The following is a 20486-nucleotide window of genomic DNA, read 5'->3' as shown; positions in this document are numbered from 1 at the left end:
GGATTTTCTCAGAATCCTGTCATTTCTTTAGAATCCCTGCCTTAGTTAAAGTCTTTCCTTTCACCACTAACAGTGATTTTTGTCTTTGTCTCTTCCTGAGAAGTTTGCTACTAATGCTGCTTTGACAGAAGAACCTCTGTTTGTTATGTCCTAGTTCATGTAGATCAGTCTTTGGATTCTCAGTCTGAGCTGCTCAAGGGAAATTTAGTCCACTTACATTTATTGCTTATACTTTGTTTTTCCTCTTCTGGTTGTTCTCCTGTACATAAATATGTCTGATTTCCCTAACACTAAAATTTTTCTCTCTCCCGTTGTTTTCCTAACGTTACTCTCTTTATTTTTACTGCTGGATTTCTCAAAAAATACTCCACACTCTTTGGTTCCATTTCTTCATTTTCTACTTGTCTTTAACCAATTGGATAATATAACGTTATACATGATAAATGTCTGGTCATTTGTTAAACAATGGATATGGTTATTTTTTAAATGAATCCTAGTTTAATTGAATATACCTGAGAGTTGGAATATCTTGATTTGAATTTCAGTTCTGTTATTTCTTAATAACATCACTTGGTGAGACTACTTGATCTTCTTCTTCAGAGGAAAATCATTATTGTCTACAAGGCTGTTATGATTACTGAAAGAAATAGTATGTCTATACTTGTTTAATGTATTTGTTAAATTTTGCATATTGATGTTATAATTTGTATTTAAGCAAACATAGGATTTACCTAAATGCATAGTTTTGCCTTCGTCTTTTCAAACTTTCTCTTAAATAGGTGATTTGAAATTCAAAGTTTCTAAGGTAGTTGTTAGTTCTAAGTTTATAATCTTTTCATTTCCTTAAAGGAAAAATTGAAGCTTCAGAAATTGTCCAGTCCCTCGAGATATTGGGTCTAACTATTTCTGAACAACAAGCAGAGTTGATTCTTCGAAGGTAAGCTCTTTACTGTGTTGACAATTATTTTTTACTATCATTTTAATATCCTGCTTTAGAGAACTGCATTTGTATGTGTGACTTTAAAACACTTCCCTGAACCTCATCATTCCTCATTACATACATCCAGCATCAATCATTCCTCTTCCTCCCTGTTCATTTGTATGCACTTGTATATTATCTACAATGAAGGAACTGGAGAAGGATGCTCAGAGTGCACTCTTTCTTGCAAGACCTCAGGGGCAGCAGGACAGTAATAAGGTGTTAAATCTAGAGATAATGAGCCAAGGGTTTGGGTATTGCATTTCTCTTTTCTTTTTTTCTCTTCCATTTGGTTCCTAATGTGACAATAGAACTGGATGTTTCAAGATAAGGAGTCTAGCAGATTCTTCAGATTATTTAATCTACATGTGACTGGATAAAAATATTCCAAAGCTTTCCTAGTTTTCAGAGAAGTACTGATTTAAACTTAAAGAACACAGAGATGCCAATTTGAATATTGTTGCCAGTTCAAATATTTAGTAAGATAAACCTTTACAAATGCAAATGTTTTATTTCACAGGATGGAGCCATAACCTCTGAAGTACAGGGGCTTTCAAATACTCTTTTGTTATAAACACAAGGCAGGTACCAATTTTTTCATGATAAAAGAAAACAGGAAAGGATGCTTACATTATATTAATATTCTCCTGAATGTTTTCAGTTTCTTATTAGTGCCTTTATTATCAAATTTATTTCTTTTTATATCTGTATATTACTTCATAGAAATACAATATTTCTTATAGGAAAATACAGTAGCATTTTTTTCCTTTCTGTTTAGAATTTCTTTTATAAGCAGCTGTCCAACAGGAGGGTTTGAAATCTCAAGGTTGTGCCTGGAGTTATTTTTGTTAGCACTGGATAATAAAGGCTTTCCTGGATAGTAGAAAACTAAAACATGAAAAAGAGATACAAAGAATTTTGACCATGGTATATTGAGCATATAAAAATCTGCTTCTAAAGTTGCATTTGCACAAAAAAAGTGAAGATTTTTTTCTTGATCTAAGAACAGAAATCATATTTCTGTATTCCCTATGATGTCTTTAAAGATAATACCAATTCTAAAAAGTAGCAGAATAGATCAAGGTGTATTAGTTAGCTTGATCTGCCATAAAAATAATACCACAAATGACATGTACTCAATAACTTAGAGTCAAAGAGGAAATTAAATGGAAATTCAAGAATTATACTGATTTGAAAACATTAAAACTTGAGGGATATTTCTAAGATGGTACTTAGGGGGAATTTTATAATCTTAAAACTTTTATTAGAAAAGGGTAAAGGCTGAAAATTAATGTGCTAAGTTAGGGGAAAGAAATCAGGATAATCTTGGTCTGGGGTTGTAGCTCAGGGATAGAGTGCTTGTCTGTCAAGTGTGAGGCTCTGGATTCGATTCTCAGCACCACATCAAGATAAGTAAACAAAATAAAAGTAGTATGTCCATCTATAACTTAAAAAAATATTTTAAAAAAGAAATCAGGATAATCTCAAAGAGGATAAAAGGAAGAGATAATAAAGACAGTAGTAGAACTAGATAGAAAGTCAAAAAAAGGCAAAGTTGTTGTTGAAAAAGAAATCTCTGGAGAGATTGAGGAAAAAAAGAAAAATGAGATATAAATATGTTTAATTGCAAATAGATACATCAGGAATTTAAAAACATAAAATACTATGAATATTTTATGCAAATAAATTTGAAAATGTGTGAAATAGATAAATTTCTGTAAAAATATAACTTACCAAGACTGTATCATAAAGAAATAGCCAAAAAGTACCAAAACGATTAAAGAAATTTCATCTGTATTTAAAATTTTTCTCATAAAGCAAATTGTAGCCCCAGATAGTTCTTGAAAACTATCAAAGAACAGAACTAAAACACCTCCAGAGTGTAAAAGTGCACTCTTCAGAACTTCCTGTGAACCACTGTAACCATTATATCAAAAACAAACAAATTAATGAAAGAGGAAAATTATGGGACATTATGATTTATGATATAAATGTAAAAATTTAAAGAAAATGTTAGCATACTGAGTCAGCTACAAGGAAAAAACAATATGCCTCAAATGATACATTTATAAGAACTGATAAAAACTTTATTAATGATAGTAAAGAAGAGTACAGAGAAGATGTGCTCCTCTCCAGTTGATAATATTCAAAACCTATGTGTTTTTGGGGGGAAGAATTTGTCAAGCTAAGTCTAAAATTTATATCAAAATATGAGGCTCCAGTATAACCTAGAAGAACTGCATGGAACTGGGAGCTGACCTATTAGATATCAAGAGTTATTATTAAGCTATAATTATGATATTACTACCGAAATAGACAAATTGATAAGAGGAACATAATGGAGATTCTGGGAATAGATCCATTCGTAGTTTGGATTTGTCACTTGAGAGAAGAAACTGCAAATCCTGGGAGAAGGAAAAACTATGCAATAAATAGTTAACCAAACAAACATGAAATTGGATTCCTACCTCACAGACTACACAAATATCAACCAAAACAGGAAAGTTAAACTACGATACTTTTAGGGGTAGATGAAAGTATTATCCTTATTTCCATTTCAGAAGTTTTGTCGCTGATATACAGAAATGCCTTTGATTTATGTGTGTTGATTTTATATCCTGCCACTTTGCTGAATTCATTTATTAGTTCTAGTAGTATTTTTGTAGACCCTTTTGGGTCTTCTAGGTATAGAATCATGTCATCCACAAATAGTGATAATTTAAGTTCTTCTTTTCCTATTTTTATGCCTTTAATTTCTTTCGTCTGTCTAATTGCTCTGGCCAGTGTTTCGAGAACTAGATTGAATAGAAGTGGTGATAGAGGGCATCCCTGTCTTGTTCCAGATTTTAGAGGGAATTCTTTCCATTTTTCTCCATTCAGAATGATGCTAGCCTGAGGCTTAGCATAGATAGCTTTTACAATGTTGAGGTAAGTTCCTGTTATCCTTAGTTTTTCTAATGTTTTGAACATAAAGGGATGCTGTACTTTGTCGAATGCTTTTTCTGCGTCTATCGAGATGATCATATGGTTCTTAACTTTAAGTCTATTGATGTGGTGAATAACATTTATTGATTTCCGTATATTGAACCATCGTTGCATCTCAGGGATGAATCCTACTTGATCATGGTGCACAATTTTTTTGATGTGTTTTTGTATCCAATTCGCCAGAATTTTATTGAGGATTTTTGCTTCTAGGTTTATTAGAGATATTGGTCTGTAGTTTTCTTTCTTTGAGGTGTCTTTGGTTTCAGAATCAGGGTGATGTTGGCCTCATAGAATGAATTTGGCAGAGCTCCCTCTTTTTCTATTTCCTGAAATAACTTGAAAAGTATTGGTATTAATTCTTCTTTAACGGTTTTGTAAAACTCTGCTGTATACCCATCAGGTCCTGGGCTTTTCTTGGTTTGATTGCTTCTTCTATTTCATCCATTGATATTGGTTTGTTCAAATTGTGTGTATCCTCCTGACTCAGTCTGGGCAAATCATATGACTTAAGAAATTTATCGATGTCTTCACTATCATCTATTTTATTAGAATATAGGTTTTAAAACACCCCATTCACAATATCCTCAATAAAAAAAATAAAATACTTGGGAATCACCCTAACAAAAGAGGTGAAAGATTTATACAATGAAAACTACAGAATCCTAAAGAGAGAAATAGAAGAAGATCTTAGAAGATGGAAAAATATACCCTGTTCATGGATAGGCAGAACTAACATCATCAAAATGGCAATATTACCAAAAGTTCTCTATAGGTTTAATGCAATGCCAATCAAAATCCCAATGGCATTTCTTGTAGAAATAGATAAAGCAATCATGAAATTCATATGGAAAAATAAAAAACCCAGAATAGCAAAAGCAACTCTAAGCAGGAAGTGTGAATCAGGCAGTATAGCAATACCAGATTTCAAACTATATTACAGAGCAATAGTAACAAAAACAGCATGGTACTGGTACCAAAACAGGTGGGTGGACCAATGGTATAGAATAGAGGACACAGAGACTAATCCACAAAGTTACAACTATCTTATATTTGATAAAGGGGCTAAAAGCATGCAATGGAGGAAGGATAGTATCTTCAACAAATGGTGCTGGGAAAACTGGAAATCCATGTGCAACAAAATGAAACTGAATCCCCTCCTCTTGCCATGCACAAAAGTTAATTCAAAATGGATCAAGGAGCTTGATATCAAATCAGAGACTCTGTGTCTGATAGAAGAAAAAGTTGGCTCCGATCTACATATTGTGGGGTCGGGCTCCAAATTCCTTAATAGGACACCCATAGCACAAGAGTTAATAACAAGAATCAACAAATGGGACTTACTTAAACTAAAAAGTTTTTTCTCAGCAAGAGAAACAATAAGAGAGGTAAATAGGGAGCCTACATCATGGGAACAAATTTTTACTCCTCACACTTCAGATAGAGCCCTAATATCCAGAGTATACAAAGAACTCAAAAAATTAGACAATAAGAAAACGAATAACCCAATCAACAAATGGGCCAATGACCTGAACAGACACTTCACAGAGGAGGACATACAATCAATCCACAAGTACATGGAAAAATGCTCACCATCTCTAGCAGTCAGAGAAATGCAAATCAAAACCACCCTAAGATACCATCTCACTCCAGTAAGATTGGCAGCCATTATGAAGTCAAACAACAACAAGTGCTGGGAGGATGTGGGGAAAAGGGTACTCTTGTACATTACTGGTGGGACTGCAAATTGGTTCGGCCAATTTGGAAAGCCATATGGAGATTCCTGGGAAAGCTGGGAATGGAACCACCATTTGACCCAGCTATTGCCCTTCTCGGACTATTCCCTGAAGACCTTAAAAGAGCGTACTACAGGGATACTGTCACATTGATGTTCATAGCAGCACAATTCACAATAGCTAGACTGTCGAACCAACCCAGATGCCCTTCAATAGATGAATGGATAAAAAAAAAAATGTGGCATTTATACACCATGGAGTACTACGCGGCACTAAAAAATGACAAAATCATGGAATTTGCAGGGAAATGTATGGCACTACAGCAGATTATGCTAAGTGAAGCTAGCCAATCCCTAAAAAACAAATGCCAACTGTCTTCTTTGATATAATGAGAGCAACTAAGAACAGAGCAGGGAGGAAGAGAAGGAGGAAAAGATTAACATTAAACAGAGACAGGAGGTGGGAGGGAAAGGGAGAGAAAAGGGAAATTGCATGGAAATGGAAGGAGACCCTCATTGTTATACAAAATTACATATAAGAGGTTGTGAGGGGAATGGGAAAATAAACAAGGAGAGAAATGAATTACAGTAGATGGGGTAGAGAGAGAAGATGGGAGAGGAGGGGAGGGGGGATAGTAGAGGATAGGAAAGGTAGCAGAATACAACAGTTACTAATATGACATTATGTAAAAACGTGGATGTGTAACCGATGTGATTCTGCAGTCTGTATTTAGGGTAAAAATGGGAGTTCATAACCCACTTGAATCTAATGTATGAAATATGATATGTCAAGAGCTTTGTAATGTTTTGAACAACCAATAAAAAATAAAAAATAAAAATAAAAAAAGAAAATATTATCCTTATCTCCGAGTAGGGAAGAATTTATTAAAAATAAGGCAAGGTAGTAGTCAAAAATGAAAATATTGGTAAATTCAGCTGCATTAAAATCAAGAGCCACTACAACAAGTCAAGTGAAAGGACAAAGAGAAGATGTTTTCCAGGTTATAACTTGAAAGACTGGAATCAACTACATAAAGAACTGTGAATGAGGAAAAGACAAACTCATTAAAAATAGTGACTAGAGTTTTCATGCACAAATAGAATGTTAATACTTTTTTTTTTCCTTTTTGGTATCAGGGATTGAACTCAGGGGTGCTTAACCACTGAGCCACATCTCTAGCTCTTTAAAAAAATGTATTTTTTTTTAATTTAAAAAAATTTTTAAATTTTGAAATTGGGTCTTAAGTTGCTTGGGGCCTTGCCTCACTAAGTTGCTGAGGCTGGCTATGATTTTACCATACTTCTGCCTCAGCCTTCCGATCCCCTGGGATTATAGGCATGTGTCACCACATCAGGCTTAGAAGGTTAATACTTACGTGCTGGGACAAGTAAAAGTTTAAGTGTAATTTCACATATGCAGATAAAAATACACAATGGTAGTAGAAGACACAATAATAAATGTCTGAAAATTGCATTTTATTTGGCTACCATCTTTATGTATCATTTCTGTATAAATTATAATTTGAAGGGACACCAAAACTTTTTTTCATAAACTTCAATTAATTCAACAAATAAATGAGCACCATATCTCTGCCAATCACTTTGAGAGCTAGAGAAACTTAGGGAACAAGACAATAAAAATCCTGGCACAATTCTGTTTTATTCTTAGGAGAAAACAAATACATATGACCTTATTTCAAGAAGCTTATAAAACAAGTAAGTAGTTTGTGATAAATATTTAGGATTACAATGTTAAAGTTGAAAATGAGGTACCAGGATTCCTTAAGACGCATGTGCCAACAGTTTTCTTTCTTTCTTTTTTTTTAATTTTTTTTCAGTGTAGATGGATACAATACCCTTTGTTTTATTTATTTATTTTGTGTGGTGCTGAGGATTGAACCCAGTGCCTCACACTTGCTTGGCAAGTGCTCTACCACTGAGCTACAACCCCAGCCCAAGAGTTTGATTTCTTATAATAACTGCTAATCTTCTTTTTTTTTTTTTTAAGAGAGAGAGAGAGAATTTTTTTTATATTTATTTTTTAGTTTTCGGGGACACAACATCTTTGTTTGTATGTGATGCTGAGGATCAAACCCAGGCCGCACGCATGCCAGGCAAGCGCGCTACCGCTTAGCCACATCCCCAGCCCCACTGCTAATCTTCTTAATGTGGTGGATGTTCTGGAAGGAAATTGATAACGTATTTTGAGTATGTTTCAAAATCATACCCAAATGTTGTAACAAAACATTAAGAATATCTTCTGTAGCAGGTGGGAAGGTAAAGGAAGATAGTTGAGGGTGAACTTGGTCACAGTTTGTTATTTGAACATATGAATATGCTATAATGGCAATCATTATTCTGTATAATTAAAATGCACTCATAAAAAATATGTATTTTCCTGAGCCAGGGCAAGAAAGAATGGATCATGAATCCATTCATTACTACCTCCCTGTGTTAGTCAGCTTTTTGTTGCTGTGACCAAAATACCTGACAAGAAAGTTAGAGGAGGAAAAGTTTATTTTGGCTCCTGATTTCAGAGGTTCCATTCATGGTTGGCTGACTCAAGATGAGGTAGAATATCATGGTGGAAGGATATGGCAGAGGACAACTGCTCTATTCAAGGTGACCAGGAAGGAGAGGGGTGGTGAAGAAGGGAGAAGGGGGAGAGAAGAGAGAAGAGGGGGGGAGAGAGAGAGAGAGAGAGAGAGAGAGAGAGAGAGAGAGAGAGAGAGAGAGAGAGAGAGAGATGTGCACCAGTAAGCATGCATGATGCAGGTGGGGAGTGTTGCAGGGGAGATGAACACTCCTAAGGCATCCCTGCAGTAAGCCACCTCTTTTATCCAAGCACCACTTGTCTACAGTTACCACCCAGTTAGTCCATTCAAACTAGGATATATTGATTGGGTTGTATTGATTGGCAGCTCACATAATGTTAATTATTTTGTTTCTGAATATTCCTGCATTAACACAGGAGCTTTTGGGAGACACCTTATATCCAAACCATAACATTCCTTTTATTTTTATTATCTAATTTTGGGCTTTATAGGTTATTGACTTTTGAGTTTGATAGAGTATTGAAGGTAGTCTTTAATGAACTCTTTCTGTAATTTTTTGGTTCATGTTTATCTAGGACAGTTAAAATTACCTGAAAGGACCATAAAATGCTGGCTTCTCTTTTCAACAATGTATAATTGTGAATGGGATTTTTAAAAAATTTAATGAGTTGGAACAGAAATTGTCATTCTCTAAAATGGCCATAATGTTAGGTTTATTCATGAATTTTATTGTGTTCTTCAATCACTTTTTATTACTTTCAGCATTGATGCTGATGGGACCATGACAGTGGACTGGAATGAATGGAGGGACTACTTCCTATTTAACCCTGTTACAGACATTGAGGAAATCATCCGTTTCTGGAAACATTCTACTGTAAGTACACTTTGTAATTATTTGGAGCTGTAAGTTATATAGTTAACACCCAGTAACACTCTGAATATTTATGGGACCAGGATACCCAGTCCTAGTAGCTAAGATTTGTAGAGTAGCTTTTGAAACCCCAAAACTACATAAATAGGCATTTACAAAATTCAGAGAAAGTACCATCTTCATAAATAAGTTGCTCAGCCTTTATGGCATTTAAGTATTCTGCCATAGAGAAGTCTGAAAATCATAGATGTTTACTTTTCATAGATACTATGTTGTCTAAATCATCTCAACACCTCATGATTTTTTGGTCATTGATAATAAAACCAAAAATCCCTTCTGAAACTTGGACTTGTTCAGTTAGACTTCCTTGATTTACCTCTGGCTTAAGGCATTTATAATAACTATTGAATGCTACAAAATCTTTTAGGCTCATCTTTTTAGCATTTCACACCTGTTTGTATTCCATAAAACTTTGAAATTTTTTATTTTTATTAATATTTTTAAATATGTGAGTATAAATGAAGTTCTATTATTGTGCATTTAGTTCCAGAAGCCATTGAGAATACTCTGAAGGAATTGTCTTTTTAAAAATAATGTTATTGTATTTTTTATACCTTTATTTATTTATTTTTTTGTGGTGCTGAGGATTGAACCTACTGTCTTACACATGCTACGCAAGTACTCTACCACTGAGCTACAATCATAGCCCCAGAATTTGTTTTTCTTAATGGCTTGTCTTCTGTACTTATTTATGGATTTCAGTAACTTTAATATGCACTAAATGCAGGCTTGAGTTCACATTGCTGCTAATAACAATGCCTAAGCTTATGTAGAGCATTAGTGATGACTAATAGTCTCATTTACATTTTCAAATATGAGTATAAAATAGTGCCATATTAGTAGTTCAGTTGCCTAGATAAATTTTATACTTACCTGACATTTTGTTGTATCTTTGGAGAAATATGATAAAAGTCAAGACTACAGTCATGCATCCATTTTATTGATACTGAAATGAAGGAAAAGAGAGTTATTATCATAACATAGCTCTTTACCTTACATTCTTGCCTAAAATCTTTTACAACAAAATCATTTAGATAATAAAGTTAAAATATTGTCAGTATAGAACTTCATTTCTCTTAAGCTATGTCTGTTAATTTTTAGTGAAATTTAGAATCAATGTGAGTCATCACATTGATTTAAAAAAAATGTTCCTCTTGGCTAAATTTTAAATTGAAACTATCGCATGCTTTAAATGACAAGTCAGACATATAAAATATTCATAGTCAATATAAGAAAGGAATTTAAGGATATTCACATACATAGTTTCATTTGAATGTTTAAAGCATGTATGGTGATATGAGTATAAGGTAGATATTATTTCTGAGACAAAGTTTCCCTTTGTTGCCTAGGTTGGCCTCCTGGGCTTAAGGGATCCTCTTGCCTCAGACTCCCGGGTGGCTGGGACTACAAGCATGGGCTGCCTTGCACAGCAACAAACCAATTCTCTTTTATCTTTTACATTTTTTTTCTTTGCTATGAGAAGGATCAATCCCAGGACCTTGCATGTGCTAGGCAGATGCTCAACCATGAAGCTACACCTTCAGTCCTAAATCAATTTCTTAAAAAATATTATCACCAATTGGTTATGGTTTTCTAGTCTTATGAAAAGTGGCTATAACTAGAAATAATCCACTGTAACTGATAAAATGCCATTTCATTCTGGTTTAGACCAATAGAAGTTACTCGAACTATAAAAAGAAAAAGTTGCAATTATTGGTTTTATTTACATTCACTGTTAATTTTAATTTCTTGTAAACCAACACTTAACTATGTTTGGGGTGAATAGACTGTCTTTATTCCTGTGCTCCAAACTGATTCATTGTAAATTCTAAAGGAGGAAAGTTGATATTAACAGTGAAATAACAATTTTTCTCTATAACAAAAGAACTTGTGGGATTGTCTTCTTAATTGAAGGAATACAATACTCTTTTTTCCACTTTCGCAGGGAATTGACATAGGGGACAGTTTGACTATTCCAGATGAATTCACAGAAGACGAGAAGAAGTCTGGACAGTGGTGGAGGCAGCTTCTGGCCGGAGGCATTGCGGGTGCGGTCTCCCGAACAAGCACTGCCCCTTTGGATCGCCTGAAAGTCATGATGCAGGTGAGCTTCGTGACCTTCATCAGGATATTCTAAATCAATGAGCAGTGTGGGTGTTTTGAAATAGAAGCTTAAAAAATTCTCAGTAATAGTCTTTAATACCTTTTAAAAAATCTCAAGGAGGAGCCATGCTCAGACTGAAGCAAAAAAATCAAAAAATATATATTGCTTCAGTGGGCAGCAAGCATGGTATACATACCAGTGGTCATTCCTTACAGGGATGCCAAAACATGGGGAAAAGGGAGCACTGGCAGAAGATGGGGAGGAGCCCAAGACAGAGCCAGAGGTCAAGAAGAGTAAGGTGGAAGCAAAAAAAAAAATGAAAAAGAGGCAGCAGAAGATGGCCCAGTTCTATAGGAAGACCCTCCATATCCAAAAACTTCACCCACTGGCAAATCGGCCGCACTCAAGATCTGCTCCTGAAATGTGAATCAGCCTCGAGCCTGGATTAAGAAGAAAGGTTTAGACACAGTAAAGGAGGAAGCCTCAAACACCATGTGCCTTCCAGAGACTAAATTTTGCAAGAACAGACTATGCCTGAACTTCAAGAGCAGCCTAGACTATTCCATCAGTCATGATCAGCTCCTTTGGACAAGGATAGATGGTGCAGCATGGGTCTACTTTCCAGCCAGTGCTAGCTCAAAGTCTGTTACGGCATTGGTGAGGAGGAAGGCCTTGTGATTGTGGTGGAATCTGACACAGTTGTACTGGCGGCTTATGTACCTAATGCAGGCAGCTGTCTGTTAAGACTGGAGTACTGGCAGCACCAGGCCTGAAGGGCTTGGCTTCAGCAAGCCCCTTATGCTTTGCAGGGACTTCAATGTGGTTCATGAAGTTAACCTTCATAACCCCAAGGGAAGCACACAATCAAACAAAAAACAACAAAACTCAAAAATGCCAGTTTCACTCCATGGGAGCCTATGGTTTTGGGTGCTGCTTGCTGACAGCCCCTGACACCTTTACCCCAACACTGCCTATGTCTATAGGTTTTAAACTTACATGATGAATACTTGGGCCAAGAAGTTGGTTACCACCTTGGTGACTTTTTATTGTTCCACTCTCTTTTACCTTCATTGTACAACAGCAAGATCTCTTCTAATGCCCCACCCTGGTCCCTGGCAGTGATCACTGTCCCACCATGCTATACCTAGCACTATGACACCTCTCAAAAATCACCTTGAGCCTTGGAAATAATTCCCCCCACTGAATTATTCCTTCTTCAACAGCTCTCTAGAGAAATCTGCATTTTATTTCTCTTCTGTAAGAATATGCATCCTTCAACCATGCTGTTGTGAAAGTTTCCTTTTAAGTTTCCTTTTAAGCCCAAGGTTTTTGTTTTGTGGACACCCTTTCCCTCCCCACCCTTCCACTTTTTTTTTTTTTTGTATGGTGCTTATGATTGAACCCAGGGTCTTATGCATGTGCAGCAAGCACTCTATCAACTGAGCTATCTACCCAGCCCACCTCCCTTTTTAATAAGAAAACATTAAGCAAAAGCTACTAATGAGAGTAGGGATTAAAAAATTCTTAGAGGTAAATGAGAACACTGATACAAGGTACCAAAATCTCTGGGGCACTCTGAAGGCAGTGCTAAGAGGAAAGTTTATTGCATTGAGTTCATTCCTTAAAAGAATAAGAAGTCAACAAATAAATGACTTTACGTTATACCTCAAAGCCCTAGAAAAAGAAGAATAAATCTACATCTAAAGTAGTAGAAAACAGGAATAGTTAAAATCAGAGCAGAAATAAATGACATTGAAACAAAATAAACAGTTAGAAAAATTGCCCAAACAAAAAGTTGCTTCTTTGAAAAAAATAAGCAAATAGATAAACCCTTGGCCATGCTAATGAAAAGGAGAGAGAAAACTCAAATTACTAAAATTCATGATGAAAAAGAAAATATCACAATGGACACTACTGAAATACAGAAGATAATTAGAAACCATTTTGAAAATTTGTACTCCAGTAAAATAGAAAATCTGGAAGACATCAACAAATTTCTAGAGTCATATGATCTGCCCAAACTGAATCAGTACACAATTTAAACAGATCAATTTCAAGCAATGAAATAGAAGGTGCTATCAAAGGTTTACCAAAAAAGAAAAGCCCCAGAACCAGATAGATTCACTACTGAGTTCTACAACACCTTCAAAGAAGAGCTAATATCAACACTCCTCAAATTATTCCATGAAATTGGAAAGGAGAAAACCCTTCCAAACTCATTTTATGAGGCCAATATTAGTCTGATACCAAAACCCTCAAAGACACTTCAAGGGGGAAAAAAAAAAAAAAAAACTTCAGACCAATATCTCTAAAGAACATAGCTGCAAAAATTCTTAATGAAATTCTGACAAATTGAATACAAAAACATATTAAAAAGATAATGCACCACAGTCAATTGGGGTACATCCCAGGGATGCAAGGTTGGTTCAACATACAGAAATAAATAAATGTAATTCATCACATCAATAGACTTAAAGATAAGAATCACATGATTATCTTAATAGATGAAGAAAAAGCATTTGACAAAATACAGCACCTCTTCATATTCAAAACATAGAAAAACTAGGGATAACAGGAACATATCTCAACATTGTAAAAGCTATCTATGCTAAGCTCAATGCCAATGTCATTCTAAATGGAGAAAAATTGAAAGCATTCCCCCTAAACACTGCGACAAGACTGGAATGCTCTCTTTCACCACTTCTATTCAACATAGTCCTGGAAACTCTAACCAGAGTAATTAGACAGATGAAAGAAATTAAAGGGATATGAACAGGAAAGGAAGAACTCAAGCCATCACTACTTGCTGACGACACAATTCTATACTTAGAGGATCCAAAAAGTTCCACCAGAAAATTTCTAGAAATAATAAATGAATTCAGCAAAGTAGCAGGCTACAAAACCAACACTCATAGGTCAAATGTACTTCTGTACATCAGTGACAAATCTTCTGAAAGAGAAATTAGAAAATCTACCCCATTTACAATAGCCAGAATAAAATAAAATACTTGGGAATCAACTTAACAAAATAGGTAAAAACAAAACAAAACAAAACAAAAAAAACCCTAAAATGAAAACTACAAAACTCTATAGAAAGAAATTGAAGAAGACCTCAGAAGATGGAAAGATCTCCCTTGTTTTTGGGTAGGCAGAATTAATATTGTCAAAATGTGGGGTTGGGCTTGTGACTCAGTGGTAGAGTGCCTGCCTAGCATGTGTGAGGCACTGGGATTCTCAGCATCACATATAAATAAATAAAATAAAGGTCCATCAACAACTAAAAATATTTTTTAAAAATTTGTCAAAAATGGCCATACTAATGAAAGCATTATATAGATTTAATGCAATTTCAATCAAAATCCCAATGAAATTCATCATTGAAATAGAAAAAGCAGTCATGAAATTCATTTAGAAAAATAAGAGGCCCAGAATAGCAAAGCAATTATTAGCAAGAAGAGTGAAGCAGGAGGTATCACAATACCAGACCTTAAACTATACTATAGAGCTATAGTAACAAAAATGGCATACTATTGGCACCAAAATAGACATATAGATCAATGGTACAGAATAGAAGATGTGGAGACAAACCCACATAAATACAGTTATCTAATACTAGACAAAGGTGCCCAAAACAAACATTGGAGAAAAGACAGCCTCTTCAATAAATGGTGTTGGGAAAACTGGAAATCCATATGCAGCAAAATGAAATTAAACCTCTCTCTCTTACCCTACATAAAGGGATATGAACAGGAATGGAAGAACTCAAACTATCACTACTTGCTGGGATGACACAATTCTATACTTAGAGGATCCAAAAAGTTCCACCAGAAAATTAACTCAAAGTGGATCAAGGACTTAGGAATTAGGCCAGAGACTTTGCACCTAATAGAAAAAAAAAAAAGAAAAAAAAACAGGCCCAAATCTTCATCATATTGACTTAGGACCTGACTTCCTTCACAAGACTCCTAAAGCACAAGAAGTAAAATCAAGAATGAATTTAATAATGGGATGGATTTAAACTGAAAAGCTTCTTCTCAGCAAAAGAAAAAATTATTGAAGAGAAGAGAGAGCCTATAGAATGGGAGCAAATTTTTACCATATGAACATCAGAGCACTAATCTCTAGGATATATAAAGAACTCAAAAAACTTATAAAGAACTCAGAAAACCCCCAAAATAATCCAATCAATAAATGGGCTAAGGAAATGAGAAGACACTTCACAGAAGAGGATAAATAAGAGATTAACAAATTTATGAAAAAATGTTCAACATTGCTAGCAATTAGAGAAATGAAAATCAAAAAACTACTGTAAGATTTTATGTCACGCCAGTAGAATGGCAATTATCAAAAAATCAAGCAGCAATAAGTGCTGGCGAAGGTATGGGGGAAAAGGTACACTGATTCATTGCTGGTGGGATGGCAAAATTGTGCAATCACTTTGGAAAGTAGTATAGAGATGCCTTAGGAAAAAAAACATGGATTGGAACCACCATTTGACCCAGCTATCCCACTCCTAGGTCTATGCCCAAAGGACTGAAAAGCAGCATGCTACAGTGATGCAGCCACCTCAATGTTTTCAGTGGCTCAATTCACAATAGCTAAATTGTGGGAACAGCCTACATGTTCTTTAATAGATGAATGGATAAAGAAACTGTGATATATATACACAATGGAATATTACTCAGCCTTAACAAATGAAATCATAGCATTTACATGTAAATGATCAGAGTTGGAGAATATCATGCTAGGTGAAGTAAGCCAATCCCCAAAAAACCAAAGGCCGAATGGTTTCTCAGTTAAGTGAATGTTGATATATAGGGGGTGGCAAGGGAAGAATGGAGGAACTTTGTATTGAGCAATGGGGAGGAAGGGTGTGTGGCAGGGGGGAGATGGTAGAATGAGATGGACATTATTACCCCTATGCATGGGTATGATCACACAAATGGTGTGACCCTACATCATGTACAACCAGAAAAATGAAAAGTTGTGCTCTCTTTGTGTAAAAATAAGAAAGAAAGAAGAAAGAAAGAAAAAGAAAGCAAGCTACTGATAAATAACTTCCTTTTAACAATCAGTAAAAACAAAAAACAAAACAAAACAAAAAACCCACACAAACATCCGTTTAATTCCTACTAACCTTAAATTCAGTCTGTAGGTATTTGGCAGTGTTCTACCAAACCTTAAATTTTTGGTAAATTTGTGTAATGAACTTTAAATATATGACATTCAATGACTGTTCAAATGTATAATAAGAAAATCAGCCATTTTTGTAGGGTTTCTCTTTAAATTATTTGAATTTTGCCTCTTTTTTTGGTACTTTTACAAAAATAGGGCATTTCTGAAGTCTAAAAATCTTAGGATAAGAATGAAATTTTAAAAATTATTGTAAAGTTGAGGTTAACAGAAAAGACCTGGATTTATGGAAATACTTTGCTACTTTCCTAGCAGTGTAGCCTTCAGCAGGTCAGAGTAGAAAGGAGGAGGGAAAGGAAAGGATAAATATTTGTCTCACATAATGGTGACTCAGTGAGTACTCATAGTAGCCCAGGAAAGTGGGTGTTTTATCCTTATTTTACCCATGGGGATCCTAAAGCTCTGAGAATTAATTCTTTTTCTTTATAACAAACTAGACAAGGAACAGAGTCTCTTTACTGCTAAAACTTATGGTTCTCATACTGCATGAAACCTCTGAGGTCTTGTTTTCCTTCATTCTGGAATGGGAGTAAGAATATCTAGCAAGGGTGACTGTAAGAATTAAAACCATACAAGGGCTTTGAAGCCACCGGACATTAACTTTCTGGAACATAGTAATTGCTTAAAAATATTTTCAAAATGGCTCAGTGGCAAAGTGCTTGCCCAGCATGCATGAGGTCCTGGGTTCAATCCTCAGCACTACATAAAATAATAAATATGTAAAATAAAGGTATCACGTTCATCTACATCTAAAATTTTTTTTAAAAAAAGTAATGTTTGTGATACCTATGTGAATACTTTTTATATTTGTCCTTAGATTTATGTATAAGATTTCTAACAATATTTTAACTACCATTCCTTCAGAATATACCAAAATTTTAAAATATATTTAGAGACATAGTGCTTTAAAAAAAAAAGTAGGGGGTGTGAGAGAATTGGTGTGTATAAAAATATACCAAAATTTTAAAATATATTTAGAGACATAGTGCTTTAAAAAAAAAAGTAGGGGGTGTGAGAGAATTGGTGTTTTTCTTTAGGAACAGTAGCAAATTGATTTTGATAAAAGTTGAATAAGCATTCATCTTTTCCTTTGCCATCTTTTATTGTGAAGTTGATTTATTTTAAATGAAATGGATTTCTTAGAATTTTCGTTTCTATAAATTCAGGGGGTTCCCAAAGTCACCTTCAGGTTGGATATTTCACTAGAAGGACTCAAAGAACTGAGAGCTACTATACTCGTGGTTATGGTTTATTACAGGAAAAAGATAAAGATTAAAATCAGCCAAGAAAAGGAAGTACAAAGGGCTGAGTCCTGGAAAGTACCAGATGTGGAACTCCTATTGTCCTCTCCTTGTAGAGTCTCAGTGGGTTGTTTTCCTGTCATCCATGTGAAAAGTAAGCACAGAGTATTGTAGGCCAATCAGGAAAGCTCACCTGAGCCTTTGGTATCTTGCATTTTTATTGGGGCCTGATCACATTGTGGTCACATGATTGACCTTTAATCTTCAACCCCTTTCACCTTCCCCCACCCCTTAGTGGTTTCCAGTCATTTTATATAAGCTGGAACAATCAGAAGAATAGCTGAGTTCTTTAATTATTTTTTGGTTTATTAATCAGTTTCCATATACAGCCAATCCTAAGTTCTAATATATTTAAATGATTACCACCTCTACAGGATAAGTCAAGTAATTCACCAACACCTTCTAGGTTAGGCTGTTGGTATATATTGTCATGAATTTATTACCTAGAAAGACCTTGAGATAGGCCTTAGAAGGTACAATTTTTCTTTCTGGTGCCAGGCTGTGTGTTCCAGTGTCTCAGCCTCTGATACACATATTATCCAAATCACATTTATACCCATTTATAGTATATGCCAGTACTACTTCTTGGGGGGGAGTGAGTAATCTATTACCTGCAGTATACTTTGTTATTTCTCATGTTTCAAGGGGTTTGCTATAGCCTAATACATAATTTGGTTCATGTTATCTTATGAATGTTGTCCATAATAATTTTAATTTTGATCGTGTCCTGTTTTCCCATGCTGAGGATACCAGTTATTCTTAATTTTAGAGCCAGACATAGACTTCTGTCTTTAAAATAATGTAGTGATAATCCTTCTCATTACTATATATTTTCTCAACTGCCTATGTGTTTTTTTTTCAAATACATCTTATGACAGTTATAAAGACTACTGAAGAGATTGTGTGGTTATTTTGGAAATAATATCAATAATATGCCAGCAGTGTTTTACATCATTTCACTTTTAATTTTAGGTTCATGGTTCAAAATCAATGAACATATTTGGTGGCTTTCGACAGATGATAAAAGAAGGAGGTGTCCGTTCCCTTTGGAGAGGAAATGGCACAAATGTCATTAAAATTGCTCCTGAGACAGCTGTTAAGTTCTGGGCATATGAACAGGTAATCATCTGTGGAAATTTTTTAAAAATAGGAGTTACTGAACTGATTGAATAAAGATGATCATATGATGCTTTCGGAATTCTTGTTTAATGCATAATAACTGTTCACATATACTCAGTATATCATATACTATATATATGTATGATATTAGATCATATACTAGATAAACTCAGCAATTCCTCATGACTAAATTCTGAATCTTGTAATATTCTTTCTAAAGAAAGACTTTTGTGTTCTTTTGTAAGTAGCTCTTAAAGGAAAGGTAGGGTTTTAGCTTATTTATTGTGAATTCCTAGGAGAGGCAACATGCTAACATAAATTTTATGCAAGCATCCCAATATAATCTCTGAATAGAAAACTTCTGAGTTGAATTCCTTTGTGTAATTTAACACTGATGTGAAATGGAGTTGAATTGAGAGAGAAGGTTCCATCAAGGCAGGGGCTTGGCTTCCCTATGTGCTCCAGCATCTAGGCAGAGCCAGGCGTATGATAAGCACTGTTTGTTGAATGGATGAATGAGGTGATAATGGAGCACATCCTTCACTGAGTCCTCTTCTCTGTTGACTGAAGTTGACTTGGATTGTTTTGGATATTGCTTCAGCTTCACATGGCGGTAACAGAAAACAGGGTAGTGGTTTTAGAGTTTGGTTTCTCTTTATGATCATTATTAGTACTGTCTACGAAGTTATTTTTTTTCCATCATTTTTTCCATCATTGTTTATCATAGACTATAAAGGGCTTTGAAATTAAACTTCATTCCACATTTTTTGTTTCATTTATTTTAAATGGATTTTTGATTATTCGGGAGAGTGATTTTTTTCCAACAGCAGATTCGAGGAGATTACCAAATCCAGTGATGTTCCTGTAGGATTAGGAAATAGATAAGCAAAGAAAAAAATGTTGAAGAACAGCTAGCTTCCAGGACTTTAATTAGAACTTACTGGAAAAGGTATTTTCCTTATGTGAATATTTGACCATTCAAATGACTAGTAAGGGCTGGTGTTTTAGATACCGTTAGGTTTATCTGACCACATATTTGCTTTTATAATAGGAAAGCCAAAGCCTAAAATAAGTAAGTATTCAAAAATAATTCCATTATATTAATATGCAGGAAGTTTTGTATATTGGAAAGTCCATAGTTATTGTAAGCAAGTGGGTGCATTACGCTTTATACCACTCATCAAGTTCTTACCTTGGATATTACCAACAGGATTCTATCCACCAAGGCTCCTTCCTGAGCACTTATTCCATTATTCTGATTTCTGCATGCTAACTTTTGTTAGACATTAAGAGAAAGCTCTCTAGGCAGTATGGTATAGTGTTCTCATGATCTCTGGGGCGGTTGATACCATTCCATTTTCTTCCCTCCTACAGAAGTTCTGTTCATCCCTTAGTGCTCTCTTAAGACCATCTTGCTGTGAGAAGCAGTTCCTAATCATCCCAAACAAAACCAGTGCATCCCTTGCACAGCCTCTTTAGGATGCAAAACTACAGAATACCCAGAAGACTTGGGTTTCATCCCAGGTCTGCCTGACTCTGGAACCCATGATGTTAACATCCTGACTAATTAATATTTTGACTTCTTTG

At 35.0% G+C, this 20486-nt stretch overlaps 1 protein-coding gene and 1 pseudogene across 1 annotated transcript in view; both read left to right on the top strand.

Annotated features, from left to right (window-relative positions):
* Positions 1 to 20486, top strand: part of Slc25a24 (solute carrier family 25 member 24) — a 51031-nt gene that overhangs the window by 17897 nt on the left and 12648 nt on the right. The window contains exons 3-6 of the mRNA XM_005339103.5: positions 850 to 937; positions 9014 to 9125; positions 11128 to 11286; positions 18753 to 18899. Of these exons, the coding sequence (XP_005339160.1) occupies positions 850 to 937; positions 9014 to 9125; positions 11128 to 11286; positions 18753 to 18899 (506 nt within the window). The remainder of the gene's footprint in view (positions 1 to 849; positions 938 to 9013; positions 9126 to 11127; positions 11287 to 18752; positions 18900 to 20486) is intronic.
* On the top strand, positions 11321 to 17178 carry LOC144368186 (DNA repair nuclease/redox regulator APEX1 pseudogene; annotated as a pseudogene).

The sequence above is a fragment of the Ictidomys tridecemlineatus genome, chromosome 11, assembly GCF_052094955.1.
Source record: "Ictidomys tridecemlineatus isolate mIctTri1 chromosome 11, mIctTri1.hap1, whole genome shotgun sequence".
NCBI classification, from domain to species: Eukaryota; Metazoa; Chordata; class Mammalia; order Rodentia; family Sciuridae; genus Ictidomys; species Ictidomys tridecemlineatus.
Note: the sequence above shows the minus strand (reverse complement) of the source record. Positions and strands in the feature narration are given on the sequence as shown.